Source organism: Pseudophryne corroboree, chromosome 11 (genome assembly GCF_028390025.1).
Source record: "Pseudophryne corroboree isolate aPseCor3 chromosome 11, aPseCor3.hap2, whole genome shotgun sequence".
Taxonomy (NCBI): Eukaryota; Metazoa; Chordata; class Amphibia; order Anura; family Myobatrachidae; genus Pseudophryne; species Pseudophryne corroboree.
The window spans coordinates 78514694-78537601 of NC_086454.1; the positions used below are offsets into that span (position 1 = coordinate 78514694).

The 22908-nt window shown below is 46.3% G+C and overlaps 1 protein-coding gene across 10 annotated transcripts in view; it reads right to left on the reverse strand.

Moving 5' to 3' along the window:
• The window catches only part of DCDC1 (doublecortin domain containing 1), a 962215-nt gene that overhangs the window by 667485 nt on the left and 271822 nt on the right, over positions 1-22908 (reverse strand). For all 10 annotated transcript variants that reach the window (XM_063944440.1, XM_063944436.1, XM_063944437.1 and 7 more), the window contains one exon: positions 9599-9692. In XM_063944440.1, coding sequence (XP_063800510.1) covers positions 9599-9692 — 94 coding nt within the window. The remainder of the gene's footprint in view (positions 1-9598; positions 9693-22908) is intronic.

The window sequence follows — 22908 nt, forward strand, 5'->3', positions numbered from 1 at the left end:
GGATGACTGGCAATGGGTGTCAGGGAGACTGGCAACAGGGAGAGGGTGACATATGAGTAAGTGTAATGTGGGCCCCTATGACACACATACAGTATAAGGGGGGGGGGGGGGGTGGGAAGGAGCACACTTAAAAAAAAAAGTTTACATTTTTTAATACAAAAAAAGTCTGTCATCATCATGCATGATATAACACATTCACATAAACAACACACACACTTTACTGACTCACTCACCTTCCCTGGGATAGGTCTCCCACAGCACAGAGCCCACTCCCGTGGACTCCAGTAATGCTCCCCAGCAGTACCCAGCATGATAGTCCAGGCGGGTCCAGGCACATAACAGCACCCCGCTGCATTGTGGCAGCAGGCAGCCGCCGATCCTCCTGGGACTACCGCGGGTCCGGGAGAGAGTTTGAGCACTCAGCAGGCTAGGTGCACTCCGCTGCACCCAGCCTGCTACATTAACAGTATGGCGGCGGCACGCAGCCGCCGGGCCTCCTGGGACTACCGCGGCTCCGGGATTGAGTTTGCGCACACAGCAGGCTAGGTGCACTTCGCTGCACTCAGCCTGCTACATTAACAGCACGCAGCCGCCGAGCCTCCGAGGACAACTTCCCTAGTGCCCGCCGGCTCTGTCAGGTGGAGATTGCAGCAGAGCTATTGCTGCTACTCTCCAATAAAAAATAAAAAAAAAAGAACTGCCACAAATGACAGGGGGGGGGCACGGGCCCAAGTGCCCCCCTTCCCCCCTGGATCCGCCACTGGAGGACACGTGTACATTTCTGTAGGAATGTGTAACAGCCAATGTAGGACAGTTGTCAGGAATCTGCATTCTCCATCGCATCACTACTGTGGAACTACAGGTTCCAGCAGTTCAGTTCAGTTCAGTTCCAGTTTTCAGTCTACTGCAGCCTGGAGTACACAGTGCTTCAGCTAACTCACAGCTGATCTGAACACCCAATCCAGCGGGGTGTGTTCCCACAGATGCAACATCCAATCATCACAGACCAAGGGGTATAAACTCCAGCTCCTGGCTCAGTCTCATCGCCTTGGACAACACGTCACATTCTGTGAACAGGCGTCTCCTGTTTGCAGTCCTCTGTCTGCCGAGATACCCCTGTGTATTGGACCTGTGGAACTACAGGTCCCAGCAGTTCCAGTTCCGTTCCAGTTCCAGTTTCCAGTTCCAGGTTCCAGTCTGCAATCCTTTGTTTCCAGCAGTCTCCTATTTCTGGCATCTCCAAGTCATCTCCCTGTTCCAGTGTTCCTGTGGAACTACAAACTCCAGCCACAGCCAGCCACAATCCACCAGCAGTAAGAGACTCTCCTCAGGTGTTTTAGCATTATCTACCTGTGCACTCATTATCAGTTACCATCTGTGCATCTCAGCAGTTAACATCTATTTGCTTAGAGACTGTCTCCTGCTTAAGCCCGTTAGGCTATCTGGACTTGTGCTTCATAGAGACTGTACAGTTATCAGAGTTCTGTTTTTCCAAAGTTATTTCATCCTGAGTTATACTGAGACTGTGTGCTTTTTACAATTACCGGAGTTCTGTTTGTTTCAATCATAGTTACCAGTGACCTGTGAATATTTATTTCCTGTTATTTCTGGTTTTGCATTCCACTGCACCTGTTATTCAATTGCTTTGTGATCCCTGTGACATAATAAATATCAGCGCCTATGCGCAGGACTATTATTCGGTCTCCTCGTGTATTACGTCACACCAACACTGACCCACTAGCGCCCCCGCCGGGGACAGACAAAATCAGAATCCTGACAGTTTGTCCAAGGCCCATGGACCCGGATGGTGGTCAGAGTGTGGGGTCAGGGTCACTCCAAAGTTTGGTGTCTACAGCTCAAGGAGGGGCGTCTGTGTCTACAGCCCAAGGAGGGGTATCCAATGTTCAAGCTCTAGTAAAGGCATATGAGTCTTCTCAAAAAGGAGTTTCTGATCTGTCAACCCCAGGATGGGTGCTGGAGAAAACAACCCTGAGAGAGGTGTCTGATTCGTCAACCCCAGGAGGGGTCACCGAAATTTCAGCCCCAAGGGAAGTATCCAGAGCCAAGTTCCCAGATGGAAATTTTTGTGCTACAGATGCAGTTATAAACTCCTGTTTGCCGTCTTCAGAGAGCACCACCCTGTTGGCATCCAGCATGGACCAGATCCAGGATGGTCTAACTGAACACTCGGATACCACTCATTCCGGTTCTAACCGGATTCTGACTCCATCAGTTCCAGCTGATTCAACTGTCTCCGGACCCAATCCGGTCCCATCCGTCTGTCCGGATCAGCCTCCTTCGGTTCCAGCCGATTCCAGTAAGCCTCCTTCGGTTCCAGCCGATTCCAGTAAGACTCCTCCGGTTCCAGCCGGTTCAAACTCTTCCGGACTCAATCCGGTTCCATCCGTCAGTCCGGATCAGCCTCCTTCGGTTCCATCCGATTCCAGTAAGCCTCCTTCGGTTCCAGACGATTCCAGCATCCTCGGATCAAATCCGGTCTTATCCGTCAGTCCGAGGACTCCTTCGGTTCCTACCGATTCCAGTTCCTCCGAACCCGGTGTGGTTCTCTCCAGTGTGTCAAGTAATGAACTCCTGTCAGTTTTGGAGATGACGTCCTCTCTCCACCCTAGAGTATTTCAAGTTGATTCTACTCCTGCTTATGAATGCTTATTCCAGTCCTCTACTCTCAAGTGTCCTACATTGTCTTTTGAGACTTCAATTGACATTCAGCCTTCCAAGTTCCAGCGTGGGTGTTCGGTGCCCACCCATAAAAGGGGGGGTACTGTCAGGAATCTGCATTCTTCATCGCATCACTACTGTGGAACTACAGGTTCCAGCAGTTCAGTTCAGTTCCAGTTCCAGTTTTCAGTCTACCTCAGCCTGGAGTACACAGTGCTTCAGCTAACTCACAGCTGATCTGAACACCCAATCCAGCGGGGTGTGTTCCCACAGATGCAACATCCAATCATCACAGACCAAGGGGTATAAACTCCAGTTCCTGGCTCAGTCTCATCGCCTTGGACAACACGTCACATTCTGTGAACAGGCGTCTCCTGTTTGCAGTCCTCTGTCTGCCGAGATACCCCTGTGTATTGGACCTGTGGAACTACAGGTCCCAGCAGTTCCAGTTCTGTTCCAGTTTCCAGTTCCAGGTTCCAGTCTGCAATCCTTTGTTTCCAGCAGTCTCCTATTTCTGGCATTTCCAAGTCATCTCCCTGTTCCAGTGTTCCTGTGGAACTACAAACTCCAGCCACAGCCAGCCACAATTCACCAGCAGTAAGAGACTCTCCTCAGGTGTTTTATCATTATCTACCTGTGCACTCATTATCAGTTACCATCTGTGCATCTCAGCAGTTAACATCTATTTGCTTAGAGACTGTCTCCTGCTTAAGCCCGTTAGGCTATCTGGACTTGTGCTTCATAGACACTGTACAGTTATCAGAGTTCTGTTTTTCCAAAGTTATTTCATCCTGAGTTATACTGAGACTGTGTGCTTTTTACAATTACCGGAGTTCTGTTTGTTTCAATCATAGTTACCAGTGACCTGTGAATATTTATTTCCTGTTATTTCTGGTTTTGCATTCCACTGCACCTGTTATTCAATTGCTTTGTGATCCCTGTGACATAATAAATATCAGCACCTATGCACAGGACTATTCTTCGGTCTCCTCGTGTATTACGTCACACCAACACTGACCCACTAGCGCCCCTGCCGGGGACAGACAAAATCAGAATCCTGACAACAGTGTTACATGGGTTGCACTTCGGACAATGGCGTGGCCAGCTTTTGACACGAGATGGAGCGATCATGGAAACAAAGGCTCCCCAGATCCTGAGGTGTTTCCCACGTTCCCCTTATATGGCCCATCAGACCCCTAACCTGTACGTCCATTATTGTGCCCCTCTATCTGTATGCATATTCCGTACTGCATACCTCCCAACATGACCCTCTCCAGGAGGGACACAATGCTCTGCTTCTGGACTTTTCTCTTAATGTATGATTGCCGACACCTGTTTTGAACAGGTTAATGGATAAGAAAGGTGTTTCAGCACAGGTGGTAATCATAAATTAAGAGGGAAGTCCAGGAGCAGGGTCTCCTGGAGAGGGTCATGTTGGGAGGTATGGCACTGCGCTCTCCCCACCTCACCTGTTTGTTCTGCATTGTGTTCTACGTATAGCCTCCTCAAATAAAACTGTATGTCTTGTATTGTGCATATGCCCTTTCCCCCCCTTTTCGGTATCTCACCCCCATTTCTATGTTTCAGTAACGTGCCCCCACACCCCAATCTGTATGCCCTGTGCTGTGCTGCCACCCATCTGCATGTTTTGTATTGTCCACTATTTCCCACCCCTATCTTTTATGTTTACTATGCTGGGAACACCCCTTCACACACACCCTCATGTAAACTTACCTCATGCATGACATAAAAGGCTGGCTCTACCACTAGGCAACATTAGGCGACTGCATACAGGCGCCGGCCCCTGGAGGGCGCCACTAAAATCATCTAGCAAAAAACCGGAAGGATCTCTCTGTATGCAGCCTACTCCTTTTACACTGCACTGGCTGCTGCTGCTGGTGGTCTAATCAGGTGCAGCTGCCACTATCAGGCTGTACCACATAGTGCCTCATTGCTTCCTCCCTGCTGACATGTGTAACACATCAAGTCATGTGAAGGCACATAGGAGGCGGATGTAACTATGGCTCCTGAGGGGCGCCCCCACAGTTACTCCTCATAGCCCTGATTCACCTCCTCCAGACCCCTGGATCCCGGCTCTCCAGCCGCAAGCAGCATCTGACCACATGTGTGAACCTGCAGTGTCACTGTAATGCTGCTGCCGCCTGCAAGGTGAACCATGCCAATTAACAAGGGAAAATAGGATTTTAATTACCTACTGGTAAATCCTTTTCTCGTAGTCTGTAGAGGATGCAGGGGTCCACATTAGTACCATGGGGTATAGACGGGTCCACCGGGAGCCACTGGCACTTTAAGAGTTTAAGAGGGTGGGATGGCTCCTCCCTCTATGCCCCTCCCACCAGACTCAGTCTAGAAACTGTGCCCGAGGAGACAACATACTTCGAGAGAAGGAAATACACAGATAGTGGTGAGATTCATACCAACTCACACATACAAGGCAAATCAAGCTAACTAGGTTGAAAACTCAGCAACTGCTGAAACATTACTTACCAAGTAACAATGCAGTACATAACTAAAAACAAAGTTGTACTGAACCAAATAACCACTGCAGGAAAACAAAGCGCTGGCCGGGCGCCCAGCATCCTCTATGGACTACGAGAAAAGATTTTACTGGTAGGTAATTAAAATCCTATTTTCTCCTACGTCCTAGAGGATGCTGAGGTCTACATTAGTACCATGGGGATGCACCAAAGCTCCCAGAATGGGAGGGAGAGTGCTGAGGCTCCTGCAGAACTGATTGACCAAACTTTAGGTCCTCAGAGGCCAAAGTATCGAACTTGTAGAACTTTGCAAACGTGTTCAACCCAGACCAAGTAGCTGCTCGACAAAGCTGTAAAGCTGACACACCCCGGGCAGCCGCTCAGGAAGAACCCACCTTACGAGTAGAGTGGGCCTTAACAGATTTTGGACACGGCAATCCTGCCATAGAATACGCATGCTGGATAGTGAACCTGATCCAGCGAGAGATTGTCTGCTTAGAAGTAGAGATGAGCGGGTTCGGTTTGTCGAGATCCGAACCCCCCCCGAACTTCATGTGGTTTACATGGGTCCGAGGCAGCCTCGGTTCTTCCCGCCTTACTCGCAAAACCCGAACGGGGGGAAACGTCATCATCCCGCTGTCGGATTCTCGCGAGATTCGGATTCCATATAAAGAGCCGCGCGTTGCCGCCATTTTCACTTATGCATTGTAGATTGAGCGGAGAGGACGTGGCTACGTTCTCTGCCTGAATAGCCCAATATCAGCTAAATATCAGCTCAATATCTGTGCTCAGTATCAGTGCTGCATTGTGGTGACCAGTATACTACAGTACATTAGTCCATTGCTGTATCTTGCTGCTCCGTGTCAGTTCTAGTAGCCTGAACAATGCTCAATATCTGTGCTCTGTATCAGTGCTGCATTGTGGTGACCAGTATATAGTAGTACAGTACAGTAGTCCATTGCTGTATCTTGCTGCTCCGTGTCAGTTCTAGTATCCTGAACAGTGCTCAATATCTGTGCTCAGTATCAGTGCTGCATTGTGGTGACCAGTATATAGTAGTACAGTACAGTAGTCCAGTGCTGTTCTCGCTGCCCAGTGTCAGTTCTAGTATCCTCATCAGTGCTCAGTATCACTACTCATTGGGGGTCATTCCGAGTTGTTCGCTCGCAAGTGAATTTTAGCAGATTTGCTCATGCTAAGCCGCCGCCTACTGGGAGTGAATCTTAGCATCTTAAAATTGCAAACGATGTATTCGCAATATTGCGATTACACACCTCGTAGCAGTTTCTGAGTAGCTTCAGACTTACTCGGCATCTGCGATCATTTCACTGCTTGTCGTTCCTGGTTTGACGTCACAAACACACCCAGCGTTCGCCCAGACACTCCCCCGTTTCTCCAGCCACTCCTGCGTTTTTTCCGGAAACGGTAGCGTTTTTTCCCACACGCCCATAAAACGGCCTGTTTCCGCCCAGTAACACCCATTTCCTGTCAATCACATTACGATCGCCAGAACGATGAAAATGCCGTGAGTAAAATTCCAAAGTGCATAGCAAATTTACTTGGCGCAGTCGCAGTGCGGACATTGCGCATGCGCATTAAGCGGAAAATCGCTGCGATGCGAAGATTTTTACCGAGCGAACAACTCGGAATGACCCCCATTGTCTTGTGCTGCATTGTGGTGACTAAAAGTCCAGTGTCTTGTGCTGCATCTTGCTGCTGTAGGGTGCTGTGGTAGTAGTGTCCTGTCACTGTGCATAGGTCATCATCATTCCAGTCACAGTGGTATCTGGGGGGTGACAATTCCAGAGGGCTTTTGTGCTGCTCACTAATACTAGTACAGTGTCTTGTGCTGCATCGTGCTGCTCAGTGTCAGTTCTCCGTAGTATCATCAGTGTTCAGTAAAATCAGTGTTCAGTAAAATCAGTGCTCAGTATAATCAGTGCTCAGTATAATCAGTGCTCAGTATAATCAATGATCAGTATAATCAGTGCGCTGTTAGACGTGCGCCCGTTATCCGCCATTAGTACCAAATCCCATCTAGATTCCACTTCACTAGGCAGGCGATAGCGAGATTTTGCCAATTAATTCCAGTGATTTGGACGTAGAATTACAGTGATTTTGCCAATTAATATCAGTGATTTATAATTATTAATTACAGTGATCTTGCCAAATAATTCCTGTGATTTGGACGTAGCATTACAGAGATTTTACCAATTAATATCAGTGATTTATAATTATTAATTACAGTGATCTTGCCAAATAATTCCTGTGATTTGGACATATAATCCCAGTTGGAATTGTTTGTGTCGCTTGGCTTAGTCATACAGCTACCTCATTGCACCTCTTCGACATCTTTGCATGAGGTGCTGTTTGGGGCCTAGTTTTTGAGAAGTGCCATCCTGTGTGACACTGCCGTATGAGTCCAGGGCTACTGCTGTATTAGTCCTGGGGTACTGCCGTATAAGTCCACCAATTGCAGATTTTTTTAAAAGTGACTGGAGCGTGCTGGAGATGCTGTCAGTGGACCGAACAATTGCGGCCCACTCTTGACATTCAGCCACTGCGTGAGACTACTAGATGGGCCAGGTGGTTGTGTCACTTGGCTTAGGCCTACAGCAACCTCGGTGCACATTTTTTTCATCTTTGCATCATGTGCTGTTAGGGGCCTTTTTTTTATATCTGCTCTCCTGTCTGACACTGCAGTGCCACTCCTAGATGGGCCAGGTGTTTGTGCTGACCACTTGGGTCGCTTAGCTTAGTCATCCAGTGACCTCAATGCAACCTTTTGGCCTAAAAACAATATTGTGAGGTGTGAGGTGTTCAGAATAGACTGGAAATGTGTGGAAATTCTGGTTATTGAGGTTAATAATACTATAGGATCAAAATTACCCCCCAATTCTATGATTTAAGCTGTTTTTGAGTTTTTTTTTTTTAAAAACCCGAATCCAAAACGCACCCGAATCCGACAAAAATTCTTAAGGGAGGTTTTGCCAAAACGTGTCCGAATCCAAAACACGACCGCGGAACCGAATCCAAAACCAAAACACATAACCCGAAAAATGCTCGCTGCACATCTCTACTTAGAAGCAGGACACACAATTTTCTTAGGATCATACAGGACAAACAGAGTGTTCGATTTTCTGTGACGAGCAGTCCTCGCCACATAGATCTTCAAAGCCCTCACAACATCCAAGGACTTTGATGGAATTGAGGAGTCAATAGTCACTGGCACCACAATAGGCTGGTTGATATGAAAGCCGACACAACCTTCGGAAGGAACTGCTGATGTGTCCGGAGCTCAGCTCTATCTTCTTGGAAGATCAAGTAGGGGCTTTTACAACACAAAGCCCCCAACTCCGACACAAGTCGAGCAGAAGCTAAGGCCGACAAAGTGACAGCCTTCCACGTGAGTAACTTAATCTCAACCTCTTTTAGAGGCTCAAACCAATCCGATTGGAGGAACTGTAACAGCACGTTAAGATCCCAGGGCGCCGTAGGCGGCACAAAGGGAGGCTGGATGTGCAGAACCCCTTTCAAGAAAGTCTGAACCTCAGGGAGGGAAGCCAGTTGTTTCTGGAAGAAAATGGATAGGGCCGGACTTTGGACCTTTACGGATCCCAACCTCAGGACCATATCCACTCCTGCTTGCAGGAAGAGGAGAAACCGTCCTAGTTGAAACTTCACCGTAGGAAACTTCTTGGATTCTCACCAAGAAACATACTTTTTCCAAATGCGATGATAATGTTTGGACGTTACTCCTTTCCTAGCCTGTATCAGGGGAGGAATAACTTTATTCGGAATGCCCATCTGAGCTAATATCTGGCCGTCAAACGTAGCCACGGTAAGTCTTGATAAGCAAACGGCCCCTGTTGTAGTAGGTCCTCCCGAAGAAGAAGAGGCCTCGGATCTTCCTGCAGAAGACCCAGAAGATCCGCGTACCAAGCCCTTCTTAGCCAGTCCGGAGCAATGAGGATTGCTTGAACTCTTGTTCTCCTTATGAGTTTTAGAACTCTTGGAATGAAAAAATGTATTCAATAACTACATAGTTCAACTTTAAGAAAACAATAAAAACATATATTTACGGTGGTGTCTTTGTCCAATAGACAATGTAAGGTATAAAAATGTAGGACACTGTCAGTTGTATGCCAAAAACAGGTAGACACATTGGGTGGAATTCAATTGTTTGAAAAGTCGACTGGGTGTCTGTTTTTTCCTGCGATTTGATAGAAAAAAAACAGACACCCAACTGACTTCTCAAACAATTGAATATCCCCATTAAAGTAAATATTTACTAATATGTGTCCCAAAATATTTACAATATTATCTGTCATCATCACGAGATATATTATATATTATACAACATCTCTTTGTTGGAAAGCACAGCTGTAGATGTATTATTTCTATGAATAAATATTCCTTACTATTTCGTAGATCTTCCACTTTCTCTCCATTAATGTTTAACACCCACTTTGCAGAAGAGCCCAGGCTCACTTTGGAAGTACAGAGATCTAGAAACTGAGAATAACATAATATCAGTTTTATAATCTATCTAGTAACACAAAGAGAACAACCTGATTAGCCGGTCATTGCTTTTAACGTCAGTACTCAAAACGAAAAGCCATTTAATTTATTTTGGGCACAAAGTTATTTTTTTATAATGTGCGGAGGAAAGGCAGAGAGGAAGAAGATGGCCAGACAGACACAAAGGTACGGTATGAACAATGTAGGATTCCAATAGCAAGAGGCTCCTGATGGCTGAGTGGGAGGTGAGTAGTGTGATGTGAGTGGGACTCGTGGACAAAGGGAATTGTCACATGTGCATTATAAGGCAGGCAGTTTCTACAAAAGACATATTTAAAAGTAGTCACAATATATGGATATTTAAATGCACATTTCAGACAGCCATTATGTGGGCTGAACACAATTTTATGAGAATGCAGTTTATTGTGTCACTAGGTGACCGGTGGTACTGAAAAGGATTTCACTGTACCAGCCAGGGAAATATCTTTCTTTAATCCCCTGTAACAGGCATGTCTGAGGAATGAATGAGCTCTGCGCTGAAGAACCTGATTAGCAGGACAGAACAAGTTAAATGTGTTGTCCACCTCTCAATTACTTAATTTTATTATTGTACACATTATTGTACAGATGGGAAGCAGTCAGAATACCGACGCCGGAATACGGACCCTATTCTGAATGCCGCCACCGGCATCCAGAATGGGTATAACATCCCGGCACCAGAATACCAACAGCTGAAATCCCGAACGAGGGGAGACGCACCGCAAGGCAGGTAAGCCACGTGGGGGAAGGGGGGGGGTGGAGGTTAGGGTTAGGCTGCAATGGGGGGAGGGTTAGGTTTAGGCAGCGGGGACATGGGGTTAGGTTTAGGCACATAGGGGGGAGGTTAGGGTTAGGCACCAGTGGGGGAGGTTCGGGATAGGCTGTGGGGAGAGAGGGTTAGGGTTAGGGAGAGGGGAGAACACCCCTTACTCACCCCTGTCGGTTTCGTACACATCGGGATCTCGGCATCAGTAATTCGAGTGCCGGGATCTCATGCACCAGTAAATCATACTGCTCCCTGTACAGATGTGTCCTCATAAACCACTGCTGCCGATACCATGCGTCCAGCATCTTTTTTTTCTTATATGTGCATCTTAGTAGCACAAATTAAAAAAAATGGATGCGACAGAACCACCTAGACGTTAATTTAGTGCAAGAGTTGTACATCTCTGTGCAAATGAGTCTGAATCTGTATACAAAGTGCTACAATGCAGCAGCTGCTGCTTTATCTCGTAAAGTAAATGGACTTTTCTGGCCCACACATTATTAATAATTTGGCTAGTCGTACGATGGAACCCAGCAGCTTCAAGCATCTTTACCATGTTTTTGTAGATTACTGTATCCTTCACTGTCCCAGTGATTTGTCTAGCAATTTCTTCATCCCTTCTCATCCTAAGCAGCTCCCTAACCTCCTCATCACTCCAATTTGCCATTTTAAACTGTATTCTGTATAATAAAATGCTTCTTCACTCTCATGTGTTTCCTCCAGTTTATTTCCTGCTTCTGCCTGGTGACATCATGCATGGAGACAGCCTATCACCTTCTGTGGTTTGGAACTACCGTTTCTGAGCCTTTCACATTGCACAATGAAACGGGTCTGAACCGTGTAGGACCCTGCTTTTTAACCATTTTAAAATACCAGTAATCTGTAACCAGTAAATTCAAAGTGGCCCTTTCACACCGCAGCTAGAACCGTTTTGGAAAGCTTAAAAAACGGCAATTTACCGGGTTATAGCTGCGGTATGAAAGGGGTATAAGTTGTGTGTAAACCTGCATGGACCTACTTTTTCTTTCTTGTACACTTGTATCAAAGTTAGATTTTAGTCTATGCAATCAGTGTGTCGTATCTTTATTTTGGATCATGTCTCAGAGCTTATGTGAATACAATTGTATACCAGTGGCAGGTTTCCGTTACATAACAGGTCAACAGACATCTACAACTTTGATGATATAAACACAAGGCTAAGAAGCACAGAATGTACACTACATGGCCAAAGGTATGTGAACACAAGAACATCGATCATACCCATATGAGCTTGTTGAACAACTAATTCCAATAACAACCTCCTCTCTTCTGGACTTTCGGCTAAATGTGTCAGCTCTAGCAGGACTGACCATTGGTCGACCATCTTGCAGGGACATGTGGAATCCTATGACAGTGCCCTGTGCCGGCCCCACCCCCTGATGCAATGCTATGGGGGTGGGGCAGCCTGTAGTGTACTTGGGATGCACCATACAGCTGTACAGGCTGCATGCCCATAGCATTCAAAGGATGGTTCATGTGGCACTGTAACAGTGATCCTGGTAGCAGGGTGATGGTCTCGGCGCCCTGCTAGCCAGATGCCACGTCATGGGACAGCGATGGTGTCGCCCCCAAGGATCTGTGCCTGGGGGGATGGCACCGGTCACACAGAACCTAGTTACAGCCCTGACAGTGCCATATTGAAAGTCACTGAGGACGTCAGTACAACCCATTCTACTGCTAATGGACTGACTATGGAGACTGCATGCACTTGTTAGCAATGGATGTTGCTGAAAAAGACAAATATACTACTAAAAAGTGTGACAACCACATAGATGGGGTACAATCCAAGTCAATTTATTTTCCACCACAGGCAGGTTAGAGAGTTTCATGCAGGATTCGCATTTCAGGTTTTACAGGCAGTTTGAAACAGCAACAAAAGTCACAGAGCAACAGGGTACAGTCTTCTCAATTAAGTTGACACAATTTATTTATTATTATTTATTTATTAACAGTTTCTTATATAGCGCAGCATATTCCGTTGCGCTTTACAATTAGAACAACAGTTATAAAACAAAACTGGGCAAAGACAGACAGACATAGAGGTAGGAGAGCCCTGCTTGCAAGCTTACACTCTATAGGAAAATAGGCATTGATACACAAGGATAGATGCTACCTGTTACATAATGGTCCACCAGATTGCTAGGTTCTTGATGGGTTGTATGATATGATCACCCAGCAATGTTGGTAAAAAAAAAAAATATGTGAGGTTATGTGAACTGTACAAAGAGGATGTAACTGGATAGGGAAGCATTGAAGGTTATGTGGGTGGGTCTGGAATTTGGTAGGCTTGTCTGAAGAGATGAGTTTTCAGGGAATGTTTAAAGGTTTGGAGACTAGAGGAGAGTCTTATAGTGCATGGGAGGGCATTCCAAAGAGTGGGTGAAGCCCGGGTAAAGTCCTGTATTTTTGAGTGGGAACAGGTAATACATGTGGATGAAAGACGCAGATCTTGTGCAGAGCGGAGAGGCCTGGTAGGGAAGATCCAAAGACACAAAGATCCAAAGGTTCCTAACGTAGTCCCCAAATACCCCTCCTATTGCCTGGTCGACTACTTCAGCATCAGGAACAGTTTCTCAGTGTCTCTGCTGCTTCTTTTTACCAGGCTCACACAGGTGACTGTAATCATGCCTGCTGCTCAGCTTTTCACACAGAATACCTGGCCTGGATCTGACTTCCTGCATTTTACATTTCTGTGCTATCCCTGCCACATTCCTCCCCTCCTTAGCTTCAACCACCCTGGTAAAGCTAAGATTTCTCCAGGCAAGATCTCTACCTCACCTACCTCTATTTGTGCTATCCGTCCGGTGACACATCCCTCCACCATCTTCCAGAGTTCCCCTTCTTCCTCCTCCCCTAGCTTAACCACAGGGTTGTTTGGAGTATCGGGACACATACATTTTCTGAAAAGGGCATCTGCATTGAGGTGCTGTTTCCCCGGACGATGCTGCACCTCAAATCTGAATGGCTGTAAGGTCAAGAACCAGCATGTCACAGGAGCATTTACCTCTTTATTCATATGCATCCACTGTAAGGGCGCATGGTTTGTGATCAACTTAAATTCTAGTCCCAAAATCAGTGTATAAGGTGGTTTGTTGGCCACGGAGGCTACCATTTTTAATGATCGTCTTTTATCACCACTGGCAGGTGCACCCGTGGGCATTCTTCTACATCCCCATGGATACATAGCACTTTTACAGGCGGGTACACCTGATCAGCCCCGGGAGGAACCAGGTTAACAGAGATGATGGTCAGTGCACTGCCAATATCCACTAAGGCCCAGACCTCTTGGCCTTCAATTTAAACTATCAAATAGAACAGGGTGGTTTACCCTGGGGAAATGCTTTCAGCAACCACGAAGACCACAGGTCGAGTGGTTTTCCCTGCACTGCAATCCATCAGCTCACCCTGCTTTGGACAGTCTCTGCGTATACGTCATGACTCGCCACAGTCAAAAAACACAGGTGGAGGCAGGTTGGTTTGTTTAACAACTGGGGCCCTGGACCTAGGTACTGGAGGTAACCCTTGGGTGGCTTTATGCAATTTTTCTAGGGTTAGGTAACGCTCAATTGTCACGGCTAACTCCTCAAATGTTGGAGGGTCAACCTGCAGAGTAAAATCGGACTCACTTTATTTTCCACCACGGGCAGGTAAGAGTTTCATGCAGGATTTGCAGGTCAGGTTTTACAGGCAGTTTCATCAGCAAAAAAAGTCACAGCACAACAGGGTACATTCTTCTCAATGACGTTGACACAAAGATCCAGTGGTTCCTAATGTAGTCCCCAAATATCCCTCTTATTGCCTGGTCAACTACTTCAGCATCAGGAACAGTTTCCCAGTGTCCCTGCTGCTTATTTTACCAAGCTCAGACAGGTGATTGTAATCATGCCTGCTCCTCAGCTTTGCACACAGAATACCTGGCCTGAATCTGACATCCTACATTTTACATTTCTGTGCTAACCCTGCCACATAATGAGGGCAATTTGTTCTCATACATTAGGCCATGTAGTTTAAGCTAGAAATAAAAAAAAACTATGCTTAGAAAAAGGTGGCAGTATGGTGCATAAAAAATTGATCTGAAGGTGGAAAATGCATCCTATATAATGGCATTGCTTATAATTATTATTATTCTTCTACAAATGAATGCTAAAACATAAAGACATATTTTGCATAGCAACCATACATATTTTAAAGAGGCGACAGTGATACTGCATAAATAGGAAGCATATAATATCATTGAAAATTAGCAGTGAGGGACTGACTGGACGTATCCCAGGGGAGCTCGTGTTGTTAATAGCACATTAACCCCCTTATTGGCAGCCCACCCGGGATTTATAATCATCCAGAGCTTTGTTAACCCTTCCCTAAGCCTTATTACTAGAAGAGGGAGTGCTGCGGAGCCGGGGAGCAGGTTTTTCCTGCTCTTGCAGGATGCGGCCTTCCCCCTGCACTAAAGCCGGGACCTGGATTTGGACACCCTCCGGCCGGGCACCTGAGACCTCCGCGAGCCTTGCGGGCGCGAACGGCCCTCCCTCACTACCATCACTCACCTCACCTGTGGGCCGCTGCCGGGAGCCGGGACGTAGCGCCTGTGTCTCTGGAGCCGGGCGCCGCCGAGCGCCGAGAGAAGCCGCGAGTATCCGGTGCCGGCGGCCATCTTAGTTGAGGCAGTGGACGGCGCGCAGACGCCGCGATTGTACAAGCGGCTCAGCCGGCTTATAAATCCCCCACTGTGGATGCCAGTGTGGCCTGGGGGGTCAGCAACATCCCCCAGGAGCGGGGACCCCTGGGCTGCCATCTCCTAATACAAGGTCTCAGTAGTGGTGGCCATCTTGGAGGTGGCAAGGAGGGTCTGGCTAGCTAGAGCTGCTGCTGCTGCTTATTACACCCATTGTACTACACCAGGATAAGGAACACTGGCCCTTGTAAACCAGCTATCCCCCGGTTAACACACTCCTCAGTGCCTCCCTAGTTGTTTTTGAGCCTCTACACTGCAGACCCTGGCTGCTGGCTGGTCCAAGCTGGGAGTTTTAAGGTGTGGAACTGGGGAAGGCCCATGGCACCCGTGCCCCCACTTTGTTCTTATACATATAATTTGATCTCCCAGGACGGCGCCATTTTACGACCATTGTTAACAACTACAGTGCCTATGATGCGACTTCACCGTGAGGATATGTCCTTCTAACATCATGTCTACCTCAACATTGCTTCCTGCCTGAGTAACCATTTGCTAAGGTCATCCTCCATTCACCTATATGATCTACTAATCCCCCTTGGGGCTTCTCGACATACCTCCAAAGAAGACGAACGGATCTAAATCTGCTCCGCAAGTGAATTTCTTTGGGCCCTCCTCCTCTGGTGCCAAGCCCCGTTCATCCCTTCCCTCGTCAACTCCGGCTCAACCGTCTCAAACAACTTCATCGACATTATACAACCCGGCTAACACCGCACAAGTTGATATGGATTCCCTGGATGGTCCGGTAACGCTACGCTCTATCCATTCCCTGTTAGCCTCTTTCAAGTCTGATATTTCGGCCGAGCTTAAATCTAACATCCAATCTCTTTGCTCTGACATCTCTGAAATTGGTAACAGGACGGACCATATTGAGCATAAGATGGAGGAGCTGGTCGCGTCGCACAATGATCTAATCACTGCACACGACTCTCTCCTAGAGGAAGTCTCCTACATCCGCAAGAAAACTATGGATTTAGAGGACCGCTCACGTAGGAACAACATCAAAATACGAGGCATCCCTGATGCTGTTTCTAATGCTGACCTATATGTCTATGCCACTGATCTTTTTCATAAATTGTTACCAGATGCTCCGCTACCTGATCTTCTGATCGACAGAATTCATAGACTTCCAAAGTCATAGACTTCCAAAGTCAAGACAAGCACCTGCTCAGGCCTCCTGTGATACCCTTCTCAGAGTTCACTTTTTCCATATTAAAGAGAAGATCTTGCGTGCAGCAATCATACCTTGCCTAGATTCTCTTCAACTTTTCCCGGACCTGTCCCCAGCGACTCTGGCTAAAAGACGTTCATTTTCCGCTATTACGTCAGCCCTACGGAAAGCTACGGTCCAATATAAGTGGGGATTCCCTACTAAGTGTCACAATCCTGACTGTAGTTTTCATATTTGGTGACTTACCTCTGCCATCTCTGTCTTGGATCCTGCATCTTTCTGCTCACTGGGATAAACAGCTTGCCAATACCATGAGTTTCCTGAGTTCTCTGCCTGGAAGGTAATAGTTAACGAGCTCCACCTGTGGTGATCTCCTGTGTGAGTCTGAATTCAGCAATCTGAAGTTTAGGCCTAAAAGCCAGCGTCCTATGTTTTGCAGAAGTTCAGGCTTCAGTGTTATCTCGGCCTGCTAGGCCTCACTCCACATCACAGCCTATGCTAGAGTACTCACATGACAGTGGCTGTTCACCTGACCCAGAGCTGTCCAATCCTCTGCCAGCCTGAGACTCTCTGCATCACTTGACACTGCTCACCAATCACCAAAGACCAGGAAGTATAAGTCGGGCGACTGAGTTGAAAACTGGGCCAGTTCCTCGTGTCACACACAGCTCTGTGTGAGCTTTGAAGCTGAGCTCCCTAAAGGTAACCCTTGTACTTTGGTTCCTGTAAAATCTCTGTTTCTTTGTTACCCAGTTTGGATTACATTTGTGTTGCCATTGATATCCAGTATTTCCACGAGTTTCAACTTAAAGGCACAGTACAGTATTCCACCATCTCCACTTAAAGGCACAGTTGCAGTGTTTCATCTTAAAGGCATAGTACAGTATTCCACCATCACCACTTAAAGGCACAGTTGCAGTGTTTCATCTTAAAAGCACAGTACAGTATTCCACCATCTCCACTTAAAGGCACAGTTGCAGTGTTTCATCTTAAAGGCACAGTACAGTGTTCCGCAGTCTCCACTTAAATGCACAGTTGCAGTGTTTCATCTTAAAGGCACGGTGCAGTGTTCCACAGTCTCAACTGGAAACCACAGCTGCAGTATTCTACCGTCACAGCCGCAGGGTTTTTCAGCCTCGTATTAGAGTTATAGCCACAGTCATCGTCCTACTTTCAGTTGCGTTTCCAGTTATATCCGGTACCAGCACGCATTACAGTTGCATCCCAGTCTCACCAGTAACCAGTTCGTCTTACCATCTTGCCAGTAACCTCGAGTACATAAGCATCTACTCCTGTGACACTATATCCAGTACAGTCTCACCTATACATTCATCCTGCGATCAAAGTCCCTGGTGATCCAGTGGTCAGGATACGGCTTCCTTTGCCGAGGCCCGGGTTCGATCCCCGGTCAGGGATTGCTCCTTCTTCTCACTGATTCCTACAGACCAGCCTAATATTCACATAGTTCCCCAGTTGCCCGCACAGACTGCACTAACACCGGGTTCACAAAATCACAGTCATGACACTAAGCTGATAGTACTACGTAATGGTACTACCACTATTATCAACACCCCTGAGGATGGGCCTAAAATCCTGAAAAAATGGGACATCCTTCTTAATATACAACCCACTCCCTCCGCTACATCACCGAAACGAATTGCCCAAGAATGGACATTAGTTCCGGGCTGAAGCTTGCCTTGTGCTACTCATAAGACAGCTATTGTTTAGCTCTTTTTTTTCTTTACAGGTTTATCTGTGTTTACATGATTTTTGCCATATAGGCTTTGTTATTTGCCTGATATTTCAATATTCCCATTAATCTTAGGCCGAGGTAGAATTGTTCTTGTTTCTTGTTTTAATTGCATAGCAAATGTCCATTTCTTCTCATTTTGGGATGACCTTACTTTACTTTTTTGGTTGATTATTAACTGTTAATTATGCTCTGGTTTGGAAGCGACGGTGGGTATTTTTGGCTGACATGCCACCCACCTGTATTTGCCCGTCACGATACCCGTGTGACGGTACCTCTAGCTCCTCTATGGATGCTATTTCTGATTTTTTTTTCCCCTGTTTTATTCTTTGGTATGTTTCTTTTTCTAATGTCCTTTTCTTTATTGATGCTGACTTTGTTTCTTTTTTTTTGGAGAGCTATGTCGATATGTATGGTATTTTGACACAATTGCTACTGATGCTTTCCACTGTGCTATGTACCACTCTGTCATACCCTTCCCCAAGGCCACTTTTTTAAGTCTTAATGTCAAAGGGCTCAACTCCCCATACAAGAGACGTTTGGCTCTGAAATATTTTGCTGACCAAAGGGCGGATGTAGTGGCTTTACAGGAATCCCACTTTCCATTGCACTCTCCCCCATAATTCTCCAATACCAACTACCCAGTTCATTATGTCTCTTGTGGACCGTTTAAAAGAAATGGAGTCGCTATTCTATTTCATAAATTGTTTTCTTTTTAATTGGAGGGTAAGTGGGTGGACGGCAATGGCAGATATCTGATTCTAGTGGGGAAGTTGCGAACTAGGTATGTTACTTTGGTTTCCCTTTATGCCCCTAATTCCAATCAACCCCGGTTCCTAAAATCCTTTTTTCAAAAGTTGTACAGGGTTAGGAAAGGTGCGACTTTTCTTATGGGTGAGTTTAACTTAGCTCCTGACCCTCATTTAGATAAATCCTCGAAACTTGATAAACAATCTGCCAACGCGGCCAAATCTCTAGCCTCCTCCTTTTCACACTTACTGACTGAATTCGATTTATATGACGCATGGAGAGTCAGAAACATTGGTGCCAGAGACTACACGTTTTATTCGGCAGTGCACAGATCCTATTCTAGGATCGATTTGCTCCTGACGGATAAATGGACATTGCAATCGATCCCTACCGTTAAAATATTGCCGATTTCGTGGTCTGACCATGCACCTTTAATTTGGTCCTGGTCATACAAACCATCTACCTCCCCTCCTCGCCCTTGGAGGTTTGAAAGATGAGGACGGAGTCTCTATATTACGAGAGGCCTTGTCTTCTTATCTGGATACCAATAGCCCTGCTGATACTTCTATCTCCAATCATTGGTGTGCCCTTAAGGCAGTCCTGAGAGGAGCAGCTATCCATGCTTCGGCTCATATAGCACGCCGTGACCGGGAAGTCCAATTGGCTTATGAGTTGGCGGTAACGACTTTAGAAACTAAACATAAACAGTCCCCTACAGACGATCTCATTCTTACGTCCCTGACTGAAGCGAAGAGGAAATTTAATAGTCTGTACCTCTCACATGTCCAAAGAGCGGTCTCCAACTTAAACCAAAAATATTACACATTAGGCAATAGGGCTGGTAAACTATTGGCGCGGAAACTTAGAGGGAAAAATCTTATCAATAGAATTAAAAATTTGACTAACCCGGATGGATCACTGTCCCTGAACCCCAAAGATATTGCATATCAATTTGCTTCATACTATAGGAAACTATATAACCTTAAACATGACCCTCTCACCCCTCAACCTTCCATACAGCTTATACGGTCTTTCCTGGATTCCATTAATTTACCTTCTATTTCCCCCGATGATGCCTCCACACTTTGCACACCCTGGACTGAGAATGAAATCCATGCCTCTCTGAAAGCTCAAAAAGGACAAAGTCCCCGGCCCAGATGGGTTTATTAATCTCTTTTATATTACCTTCCAAGATTCACTTTCCCCACTTCTTCTTAATTTGTACAGTAATGCCTCCACTAACCCTTTCCCTGGAGAAATGCTGGAGGCTCAGGTGATCATGATTCTCAAGCCTGGCAAGAACCCGTCTCTCTGCGCAAATTATAGACCCATAGCACTTCTAAACACAGATATTAAGCTGTATGCCAAACTGCTTGTAAATAGACTAAATCCGTTGATTCCCACTTTGATACATCAAGATCAGGTGGGTTTCACTATCGGCCGTCAAGCCCCTGATAATACTAGGAGAGTATTCTCTCTTCTAGAAGCCCACTCCGCACTTCGGGAGCTGCTACTACTGCTCTCTCTTGACGCGGAGAAAGCTTTCGACAGGATTCATTGGCTATACATGTCCGAAGTCCTTGCCAGGTTTGGGTTCTCGGGACAATTCTTACAAAATGTTCTGCGTCTATACACACAACCCTCAGCGCGCGTTTTTAGTAATGGGTTTCTATCTGATTTTTTCCCTATCACCAACGGCACTCGCCAGGGATGCCCACTGTCGCCGCTAATTTTTATTCTAGCAATAGAACCTCTGGCAGAGAAAATTAGGTCTTCTACCCTTGTTAGTGGAGTTTATATAAGCCCTACACATCACAAGATTTGCCTCTTTGCAGATAGAAACATAGAAACATAGAATTTGACGGCAGATAAGAACCACTTGGCCCATCTAGTCTGCCCCTTTTTTTTATCCTTTAGGTAATCTCAACCCTTTTCGAACCTTAATTCTTTGTAAGGATATTCATATGCCTATCCCAAGCATGTTTAAATTGCTCTAGTTTTAGCTTCTACCACCTCTGATGGGATGTTATTCCACTTATCCACTACCCTTTCTGTAAAGTAATTTTTCCTTAAATTTCCCCTGAACCTGCCTCCCTCCAGTTTCAGTGTATGTCCTCGAGTTCTAATACTTCTCTTCCTTTGAAGAATGTTTCCCTCCTGAAATTTGATGATGATGTCCTGTTGTTTATAACTAAACCTGAGTCCTCTCTCCCAGCTATTCACGATATTCTTCAGGCTTACTCTGAAGTCTCCTACTACAAACTCAACACGACTAAAACAGAGGCACTAGCCTTCAATATTGATCCAATCCCACTTCAATCCCTACAATCTACATATAATTACGCCTGGCAAGACTCTTCCCTTCAGTACCTTGGGATCTCAGTGGCAAACGCAGGATTTGCATGGGGGGGTTTCCAGAACTGGGCGGAGCCAATCACGGGGGTGGGGACTGAGGTGACCCAGTATATGCTGGGTCCGTAAAACTAGTGTGTCTGTGTGTGTGTGTGTGTGTGTATATATATATATATATATGCCGAAAAAATTGAAGAAGCAGGGAGCGCCAATAGTGCATTAAAAGAGTAAAGATATTTTATTTAAAAAATCCAAATTGGTGACAAGTAAAAACCCGTACCATAAAAGGCGGTCAAACCACCGCTCGTATAACCGGCATAAGATTTACCCCACTGTGTAAAGCAGCATTCTTTAATTCCAAATCCAAATGTCAGACCACGCCCATTTACCCCACTGCTTTACACAGTGGGGTAAATCTTATGCCGGTTATACGAGCGGTGGTTTGACCGCCTTTTATGGTACGGGTTTTTACTTGTCACCAATTTGGATTTTTTAAATAAAAATAAGAATTTACTCACCGGTAATTCTATTTCTCGTAGTCCGTAGTGGATGCTGGGGACTCCGTCAGGACCATGGGGAATAGCGGCTCCGCAGGAGACAGGGCACAAAATTTTAAAAGTTTGACCACTAGGTGGTGTGTACTGGCTCCTCCCCCTATGACCCTCCTCCAAGCCTCAGTTAGGATACTGTGCCCGGACGAGCGTACACAATAAGGAAGGATTTTGAATCCCGGGTAAGACTCATACCAGCCACACCAATCACACCGTACAACTTGTGATCTGAACCCAGTTAACAGTATGATAACGTAGGAGCCTCTGAAAAGATGGCTCACAACAATAAACAACCCGATTTTTTTGTAACAATAACTATGTACAAGTATTGCAGACAATCCGCACTTGGGATGGGCGCCCAGCATCCACTACGGACTACGAGAAATAGAATTACCGGTGAGTAAATTCTTATTTTCTCTGACGTCCTAGTGGATGCTGGGGACTCCGTCAGGACCATGGGGATTATACCAAAGCTCCCAAACGGGCGGGAGAGTGCGGATGACTCTGCAGCACCGAATGAGAGAACTCCAGGTCCTCCTTAGCCAGGGTATCAAATTTGTAGAATTTTACAAACGTGTTCTCCCCTGACCACGTAGCTGCTCGGCAGAGTTGTAATGCCGAGACCCCTCGGGCAGCCGCCCAAGATGAGCCCACCTTCCTTGTGGAGTGGGCATTGACAGATTTAGGCTGTGGCAGGCCTGCCACAGAATGTGCCAGTTGAATTGTGCTACAAATCCAACGAGCAATCGTCTGCTTAGAAGCAGGAGCACCCAGCTTGTTGGGTGCATACAGTATAAACAGCGAGTCAGATTTTCTGACTCCAGCCGTCCTTGAAATATATATTTTCAATGCTCTGACAACGTCCAGCAACTTGGAATCCTCCAAATCGCTAGTAGCCGCAGGCACCACAATAGGCTGGTTCAGGTGAAACGCTGATACCACCTTAGGCAGAAAATTCTGCCCTGTCCGAATGGAAAATCAAATATGGGCTTTTATACGATAAAGCCGCCAATTCCGACACTCTCCTGGCTGAAGCCAGGGCCAGTAGCATGGTTACTTT